Below are 9653 nucleotides of genomic sequence, written 5' to 3' on the forward strand. Positions count from 1 at the left end.
TTCACCGTGTTAGCCAGTATGGTCTCGATCTCCTGACCTCGTAATCTGCCCGCCTCGGCCTCCCAAAGTGCTAGGATTACAGGCGTGAGTCACCGCGCCTGGCCAGGGTTTGCGTTTTTATTGTAAAGGGATTTGCATTTCCTTGATAATAAATCATCTTTTAGATCACTTTTAATTTATAATTTTAATTTTTTGTAGCGACAAAGTCTATGTTCCCCAGTCAGGTCTCAAATTCCTGAGCTCATGAGATCCTCCTGCCTTGGCCTGTCAAAGTGCTGGGATTACATGTGTGAGCCACCATGCCTGGTACATAGATCCCATTGATTGGTTTATTGGTTGATTGACTGACTGACTGACAGGATCTCACTCTCACCCAGGCTGGAGTACAATGGTGTGATCTCAGCTCACTGCAGCCTCGACCTTCTGAGCTCAAGGGATTCATTCTGCCTCTGCCTCCCAAGTAGCTGGGACTACAGGCATGTGCCACCATGCCTGGCTAATTTTTGTATTTTTTGTAGAGATGGGATCTCACTATGTTGCCCAGGCTGGTCTCAGACTCTTGGGCTAAAGCGACCTGTCCGTCTTGGCCTCCCAAAGTGCTGGGATTACAGATGTGAGCTTCTGTGCCCAGCCATAGATCCCTTTTAAGTAGCACTTCTACAACTCCCAATTATTTAGGCTCCTGGCTCACCGTATATTATTCTAATCACTTTTTCTCTGTTGTTTGTATTATTACCTTTTACTTCACTGTCAATATTTTATAAATCATATTAGAAAACTCAAGATTTAAATAAAATCAACAGGTTTTAATACATTAATTTTAAACAGGAAAAATGTAAAGCAAGTACATATTTTTGAAAGCAAAGTTTTGAGTTAAATTTAGGAAACAGGCATTTAGGCTAGTGGCAAGAAAACTTACACGTTCTTTCTGTGTGTAATTTGGAGGAAGGGATGGATTTTGTCCACAGTCATTATTTATTTATTTTTTTTCAGGGCTTGTTAGGAGGCAAAATCATAATTTTTTTTTTTTTTTTTTTTTTACTAGCAGATTGTTTAAAGGCTAGGTTTTGAAATAAGACTGTACAGGTTTGAAAACTAAGCATTACCAGTTATTGTAACCTTGGGCAAGCTACTTAACCTCTGTGAATCTTAGTGTTCCCATCTGTAAAATGGCTATAATAATAGTTTCTACCTTTGAAATTTGTGGTATTAAATGAGTGAAAACCTAGAGAGCTCTTGGCACGGTACTTTGCACCTACCAAGTACTTGGTAAAACTTAATAATATTTTGATGATACTCATGATACCCTGTTCTCTCTTCTAAACTGTGATATTGTATCTGTGCCTGCTCAGTGTTTTCTCTTTTTTTTTTTTTTTTTTAAAAGAGTTATTTCAGTAGTGTTGGGGGTACAAGTGGTTTTTTGTTACATGGATGAATTATATCACATAGTGGTGAATTTTGAGATTTTAGTGCACCTGTCACTGGAATAGTGTACATTGTGCCTAATATGTAGTTTTTTATCCCTTGTCCCTTCTCCTGCCTTTTCCCTTCTTACTCTCTGAAGTCCATTTTATCACTCTGTATGCCTTTGCATACTCATCTGCTGGGCATTTTCTCTTACACCTTCCTACATTACATTAAACAGATGTCTAAAATCAAACCCCTCATCCTACATCAAGACCACCTTTTTGATTGTGCGTTTGTGTTTTAAGTGTAGATATGGAGTAAACAGCCAGAGTTTCTTTCAGTTACCAAATATCGAGAGACACCTTAAATATCTCAGTTAAAAGTTGCAAATTATGTTATTGGAATTCTGAGAACAATATTGATTGCTGCTTCATGTTACACTAACTTTACTTTGTAAACTTCTGAAATGATTTCATTTGACATGGCAGACCTTAATTAAATAAATGTCCACAAGGAGAACTGACTCTAAATGTCCAGCAGGATTTCAGAAACACAGTAAATACTTTTCTTCTATCTATTCTGATCTTCTTGCTCATAGGCTCTCATGTGGAATCTTCGGGGCAGCTGTCAGCTCTTCATATTTTCCAATCCCAGTGCCCTTTTTATAAAATTGGGTGGCTATTAATACATTGATGCTTGGGTGCACAGAGTTGGCACTCAATAAGTAGCTGTTAAGTAAATTAATGAAAAGAAGTACAAGATACCTGGTCCCTTCTATCAAAGAGTTTATAAATCAAGTATGAGTGATAATGCCTGAAACCACTTAAAAAAAAATCTATGTAAACACCATTATATGTGACATGTCAGGATAAGAGGAACAACTAATAAATTTGGTACACATTCAGTAAATGAAGAGAAAGGTTTTTGGAGATGAGGGACTTGAGCCAGACCTTGTATGTGTGCTATTAGAAACTTTCTGGGATGGACAAATATAAAACTGCCCTTTGATACTAATAGTATTAAAATTCTGTCTCCTTGGAAGCTGACTGCATGTTGCTTTAGCTTTAAAAGAGATTTATATCCAAGCATTGCATTGTGCAAGCCATAGAAGGACTGTTTTATGTGAAGATGCACTGATTGCACTTTACTCTCTATATTTTATTGTAGTTAGTTGTTTAGAGCTGTTTCTGTGTAGAGTGTGAGGTCCTCAAGGGAAGGGACCTTCTTGGCCTCTTTATCCCCTGCATGCTTTGCATAGAGGAGGCACTTCATAAATGTTTATCGAATAAATACTACATTCCTAATGGGTAAGAATGCGTCTTATTACTCTTTTTTTTTTCTTATGTGCACTGAAACAAATTGTTTCTTGAGATTGGTCCTTAGAATATTTATTTAGTTTTCACTGATTCTCTTGCTACAGGTTAGCTAACCATGCAGCCATGCAGCAGGTGCTTGAGTTTCACCTTTCTCCAGTCCAGCAGAATTATATTTTGATGACCTCCGTTTTGATACTTGTAGACCAGATCTAATCCGAAGATTAATCTTTAGGTAACAGATGGAGAGTGATAATGATAACTTCTGTGAAGACAAACCCATGCACACATTCTGTTGTCTGAATAATATTTAAATGAATCTTTCTGCTCCCAAGTCATCAGCTTGCCCCTTAACACACATCTCTCTAGAGCACAAATCTGAGCTCCTTGTAGAAGATCTTTGCCCTCTTCACTCTCCAGGCCTTCCTAATTAATGCCTTCTCAGAATTGACCTCTCTCTCTTAATCATTAGTTAAAAGAAAAAGTGACTGGTGTAGGACATGGGGATACATTGCCACATTCCATTTCCTTCTCTATGAGCAGGATTTCCAATTTCCAAGCCTGATGGGATCTCCCAGCTGGAACAGGATCTACAGGTCTTTGATCTGGAGACTAAGACTAGAGAAGTCTTAAGAGGTGACTGCTCAGGTGAGTAAGGCAGAATCAATCAATTGGTAGGGAAGTCAAGTTCAGTTGTTCAGCCAAGTTGTAGCTGCTTTGGCACTCAGAATGAAGAGCTCTGTGTGTGTCCTAGCATGGGGAGTTCCTTCCTTTTCCCTTCAGTTAGGCTGACCTTTCCCATTTGTTTAGCACCCGTGCATATGTCGTACTAGACCCCCAATGAAGTTGCTTATCTAAAATTCTTTCAACTGTTTCCCTGTTATCTCCTTACTCTGCTGAACATGTCCACTGTTTTACCTCACTGCTCCTGTTTATGCCCTTACTTCTGCTGTTGAGATTTTGTGCCTGTTTTTCAGAGGAAATACACTTTTCTTGTCCTTGTAGATACTACATTGTTTAGTTTTCTCATCTGAGTTTTCTTTTCCTAAGCACAGGGTACAGATTACATTTGCATTTTCTATTTATATATTGTATCAGATGGAGAGACCAGAGAAGAAAACAAGCTGTTGATTCCTAAGCAGAAAATTTCGGAAGAAGTACATTCGTACAAAGTGAGAGTAGGAAGACTCAAACACGATATTACCCAAGTTCCTGAGACTAGAGAAATGTATAAGTCTGAGGACAGATTAGAAAGGCTTCAGGAAATTCTAAGGAAATTTCTGTACCTGGAGAGAGAGTTTAGGCAAATAACAATCAGCAAGGAAACCTTCACCAGTGAGAAGAACAATGAATGTAATGAACCCGAGAAAAGCTTCAGTCTGGACTCTACTATTGATGCGGATCAGAGAGTTCTTAGAATACAGAATACCGATGACAGTGATAAGTACGACGTGAGCTTCAGCCAGAATTCAGCCTCTGGTAAACGTGAACACATAAATCTAACACAGGATTTTCAGAGTAGTGAATGTAAGGAAAGCTTAATGGATCTCTCCCACCTTAATAAATGGGAGAGCATCCCTAACACTGAGAAATCCTATAAATGTGATGTATGTGGGAAAATTTTCCATCAGAGTTCAGCCCTTACTAGACATCAAAGAATCCATACTAGAGAGAAGCCCTACAAATGTAAAGAATGTGAGAAGTCTTTCAGTCAGAGCTCAAGTCTTAGTCGACATAAAAGAATACACACTAGAGAAAAACCTTACAAATGTGAAGCATCTGATAAATCCTGTGAAGCGTCTGATAAATCCTGTAGTCCAAGCTCAGGCATAATTCAGCACAAGAAAATTCACACCAGAGCCAAATCTTACAAATGTAGCAGTTGTGAAAGAGTCTTCAGTCGTAGTGTCCACCTTACTCAACATCAGAAAATTCACAAAGAGATGCCCTGTAAGTGTACTATATGTGGCAGTGACTTCTGCCATACTTCATACCTACTTGAACATCAGAGGGTCCATCATGAAGAGAAAGCCTATGAGTATGATGAATATGGGTTGGCATATATTAAACAACAAGGAATTCATTTCAGAGAAAAGCCCTATACGTGTAATGAATGTGGAAAAGACTTCAGATTGAATTCACATCTTATTCAGCATCAAAGAATTCACACAGGAGACAAAGCGCATGAATGTAATGAATGTGGAAAAGCTTTCAGTCAAACCTCATGCCTTATTCAGCATCACAAAATGCATAGGAAAGAGAAATCATATGAATGTAATGAGTATGAGGGCAGTTTCAGTCATAGCTCAGATCTTATCCTGCAACAAGAAGTCCTCACCAGACAGAAAGCCTTTGATTGTGATGTATGGGAAAAGAACTCCAGTCAGAGAGCACACCTGGTTCAACATCAGAGCATTCATACCAAAGAGAACTCATGAATGTAATGAAGATGGGAAGACATTTAGTCAAAGTCAGGCTTCATTCAGCATCTGAGCGTTCACACCAGGGAGAAATCATGTATGCACTGCATGTGGTAAAACCTTCTGTCATAGCTCAACCATTGCTCAGCATCAGATAATTCACACCAGAGGGAAACCCTCTGAATGTGACGAGTGAAGAAAAGGTATTAGTGTTAAAACTCCTAATTGACTCCTGCAAATCTATACCAGTGAGAAATCTTATAAATGTATTGAATGTGGTAAATTTTTCATGCTGTTAATACTTTCATATCTTAGTCACATTCAGATAATTCACACGGGAATAAAATTCCATTGCTGCAGTGAATGTGAAAAAGCCATCAGTCAAATAAACTACCTTGTTTAGTATCAAATTCATGCCATGCAAAAAGATTATAAATGTAATAAACATGTATGTGTGTGAGGAGATTCAGTCATAACCCAACACTCATTCAACATCAAAGAATTTATACCTAAGATAACTTATTTGAGTGTAGTAAATGGCAAATCTTTCAATAGGAGTTTAGTCTTTGTCATACGTATCAGAATATCCGTAGTAGACAAGAATTTGATGTAATGCAAATGGAAAAACTTGACACCACATTTCAGGCTTTACCCAACATCGAAATGGAGAGAAAATTGTTGATTATTTGTTTATGAAATTGTTAATATGTAGTCCCAATCTTTTTCATTGCACAAAAATCTAGGGTTGACTTGGTAAATGCAGTGCCATTTTCTCATGGAGTTCCTTTATTTAATATGTATTCTAAGTAGGTACATTTGTTTTTACTTTTTTATTATAATTTTGATATTAAAAAGAACAGAGATGGGTCTTGCTTTGTTGCCCAGGCTGGTCTTGAACTCCTGGCCTCAAGCGATCCTCCCACCTGTCCTCCCAAAGTGCTGGGGTTACAGGCGTGAGTCACTGTGCCGGGCCTATTTTATTTATAGAACTCATTTAAGCTGTTTTTATTTTAATATGCCCTATAAACATTTTTTTTTTTTGAAATTGGTTCTTAGTGTTCACAACTTACGTAAGATACTGCTAATGCACCAGTATTAAAACACATTGACATAAGTAGCTCATTTAGCTTTTTCTGCTGTTCTTGGCCTAAGTTCTCTCCAAAACCAACTCTTAGGCCTACTCTTTACTAGGGATCCTATGTCATATTGCTTTACAGCCACAACACTTGGATTCCTGTTGATTAACTTCTGCATTCTCTTAAGCACCTTTAGAAGATTTAGAAGTTTCCTAATTTTAAGCGTTTCACCAGCAAGTATTCCATACCTACTTGATGTTGCTGGTCTGGTGTCTTATTTCCTAAAGCGAAACATCTTTTTTAGAAAAATAATTGGATTGAAAATATATCCAGTCCAATATAAGTATGAAGGATTCCCTCTCCTGAGATTGTAGCAGGCAGCCAGACATTTTCAAATGATGCCCAAGGTTTTAGCTGTCTTACGTGCATCCACAGTCTGCAAAGAAGAGAGATGATAAGGACATCAGGGAGCCAACAAGACTCCTGGTAGCCTCACTACATTCATCCAGTGCCTATTCTGCATGCCTAAGCTTAGAGTTCTTTTATATACCTCTCAGGCCAGCAAAATGCTCAGGTCTGCTTTTGGTAGGGTAAACATAAAGAAGATACACAGGCCGGGCGCAGTGGCTCACACCTGTAATCCCAGCACTTTGGGAGGCTGAGGCAGGTGGATCACGAGGTCAGCCAATCCAGACCATCCTGGCCAACTTGGTGAAACCCCGTCTGTACTAAAAATACAAAAATTAGCCGGGCGTGGTGGCGTGCGCCTGTAATCCCAGCTACTCAGGAGGCTGAGGCAGGAGAACTGCCTGAACCCGGGAGGCGGAGGTTGCAGTGAGCTGAGATCACACCACTGCACTCCAGCCTGGGCGACAGAGCGGGACTCTGTCTCAAAAAAATAAATAAATAAAATAAATAATAAAACACACACACACAAAAATCAGCATCATAAGGGAATGTAGCCTTCCAACAGAGATGATGCTGTTCTTATGTTAATCTCAGAGACAGTATTTCAAGAGAGTGGCAGGTCTGTTCCTGGTAAAATTTTAACCATTAGGATTGCAGATAAATGTTTGAATTCTGCTCCCCCCTCATCAATCCAGGACAGTATTTGAAGTGTGAGGGCTTTGTGTATAGTTGTTTATCCATTGCCACATTTTTGTATTTTAATAGTCTACAGGCTATATAAAAGAACATGGCTTTTTGATTGATAAAAGTGATTACAGATGTTGGCTCAAGTTCAGGGCCACCATCATATACCTAACAAGAGTTCATGATTCTTTAGGTAATGTCAAAACGTTTTGTATTTTTCTGTCTTAAGCTTTATAACATTTTGTGAGTGAGACAGATGTTTAAAATTCTTGTTGTCAGTCCAGCAATTGAGGCTTTCATAGTTCAGTGTTAATAATATTCAGTAGGGACCCTCAACAAATATATAAAAATATATTGCTCACTCTATAATCTTCCTATGGCTAACCTCTAGGATAGTTCTGCCACTATATTTTACTTCTTTGCCATCAGCAAGAATAGGATCTCATCAAGGCAAGGTAGGAATCTAAATGAAATTGATATATAAATGAATTGATCTAAATGTAAAAGCAAATGAAAAATGCATGTGTTTTTTCCTATCCAACATGTATACCCTTATGTATAGAGACCAGTAGTCACCTGTGGGGACTGAAACAGGATTATGTAATCCCTAAAAAGCAGAATATGTAAAAATCACATGTATGCATTTGGTTTAGGAATGTCCTTTTGTACTTCCACTTGAATAAAGGTGTGTTTGGAATCCTGAGAATTTGTTTCAAACAAAATCTGAAGGTCTCAGCCAGAAGCATTTGGGAATGTTGGAATCACCTCTGGCTGCAACTCCTTTCCTTCCTGAAACTTGCTTCACAGCAAGAGTGGATCATTTTCCTTTGCATTGATGCAAAGCTTGCTTTTCCACAGACCTCTGGAACAAAAGCTGAATGTTTGGAACTTAAAGCGGATTTGATTGGGAAATTGTTGGTATATAAAATAAGACTAAATAGTTTGAGGTTTTAGTAGAACTAGGAATTTTTTTTTTTTTTTTTTTGAGACAGAGTCTCATTCTGTTGCCCAGGCTGGAGTGCAGTGGTGCAATCTTGGCTCACTGCAACCTCCGCCTCCCGGGTTCAAGCGATTGTCTTGTGTCAGCCTCCCAAGTAGCTGGGATTACGGGCACCTGCCACCTTGCCTGGCTGATTTTTGTATTTTTAGTAGAGACAGGGTTTCACTGTGTTGGCCAGCCTGGTCTCAAACTCCTGACTTCAGGTGATCTGTCTGCCTCGGTCCCCCAAAGTGCTGGGATTACAGGCGTGAGCCGCCGTGCCCAGCCATATTTTTTAAATAAGTAAAACTTTGACTGGGCGCGGTGGCTTATGCCTGTAATCCCAACACTTTGGGAGGCCGAGGAGGGCGGATCTCCTGAGGTCAGGAGTTTGAGACCAGCCTGACCAACATGAAGAAACCCCGTCTCTACTAAAAATACAAAAAATTAGCCAGGCGTGGTGGCACATGCCTGTAATCCCACCTACTCGGGAGGCTGAGGCAGGAGAATCGCTTGAACCTGGGAGGTGGAGGTTGGGATGAGCCAAGACCACGCCATTGCACTCCAGCCTAGGCAACAAGAGCAAAACTCTGTCTCAAAAATAAAATAATCCCAGCACTTTGGGAGGCTGAGACAGGAGGATCACGAGGTCAGGAGATCGAGACCATCCTGGCTAACACGGTGAAACCCCGTCTCTACTAAAAAATACAAAAAACTAGCTGGGCGAGGGGGCGGGCGCCTATAGTCCCAGCTACTCGGGAGGCTGAGGCAAGAGAATCGCGTGAACCCGGGAGGCGGAGGTTGCAGTGAGCTGAGATCCGGCCACTGCACTCCAGCCCGGGCGACAGAGGGAGACTCTGTCTCAAAAATAAATAAAATAAAATAAATAAAACTTTTAAAAAGGCGGAATCAAAATAGTCCTTCAGGGAAAACCTTTAAGCAGCTATTTAAGTGGCCTGATACATGAGTTTGTGTTCTGAGTCATTTTGGTCTTGAAAGGGGAGAGAAGAGAAATAGTAGAGGGCACCTTTATCTTCTGTCTTTCCACCTACCTACACACACGAATGTTTGTACATATCTAAACTTTATTCTCAATTCTGCAAAGCAGCTAGCTTCATTTTACGATGAATGTTTTAGTAAACATGCCCCAGCCCTGGTGCATGTGGCTCACGCCTATAATCCCAACCCTTTGGGAGGCTGAGGCGGGCAGATCACTTAAGGTCAGGAGTTTGAGACCAGCCTGGCCAACATGGCGAAACCCAGTCTATATTTAAAATAGAAAAATTGGCCGGGCGCGGTGGCTCAAGCCTGTAATCCCAGCACTTTGGGAGGCCGAGACGGGTGGATCACGAGGTCAGGAGATCGA

The 9653-nt window shown here is 40.0% G+C and overlaps 1 protein-coding gene across 10 annotated transcripts in view; it reads left to right on the forward strand.

The window, feature by feature from the left end:
* Positions 1–8014, forward strand: part of ZNF655 (zinc finger protein 655) — an 18309-nt gene extending 10295 nt beyond the window's left edge. For 6 of the 10 annotated variants that reach the window (XM_011943826.1, XM_011943818.1, XM_011943822.1 and 3 more), the window contains 2 exons: positions 3264–3368; positions 3819–8014. In XM_011943826.1, coding sequence (XP_011799216.1) covers positions 3947–5158 — 1212 coding nt within the window. In that variant the 5' untranslated portion in view covers positions 3264–3368; positions 3819–3946 and the 3' untranslated portion in view covers positions 5159–8014. Of the gene's footprint in view, positions 1–2827; positions 2956–3263; positions 3369–3818 lie in introns of all 10 variants that reach the window. The other 4 variants (XM_011943817.1, XM_011943823.1, XM_011943824.1 and 1 more) reach the window with 2 other exon arrangements.
* Positions 8015–9653: the final 1639 nt, after the last annotated feature.

This window comes from Colobus angolensis, unplaced genomic scaffold (genome assembly GCF_000951035.1).
Source record: "Colobus angolensis palliatus isolate OR3802 unplaced genomic scaffold, Cang.pa_1.0 Scaffold222, whole genome shotgun sequence".
NCBI classification, from domain to species: Eukaryota; Metazoa; Chordata; class Mammalia; order Primates; family Cercopithecidae; genus Colobus; species Colobus angolensis.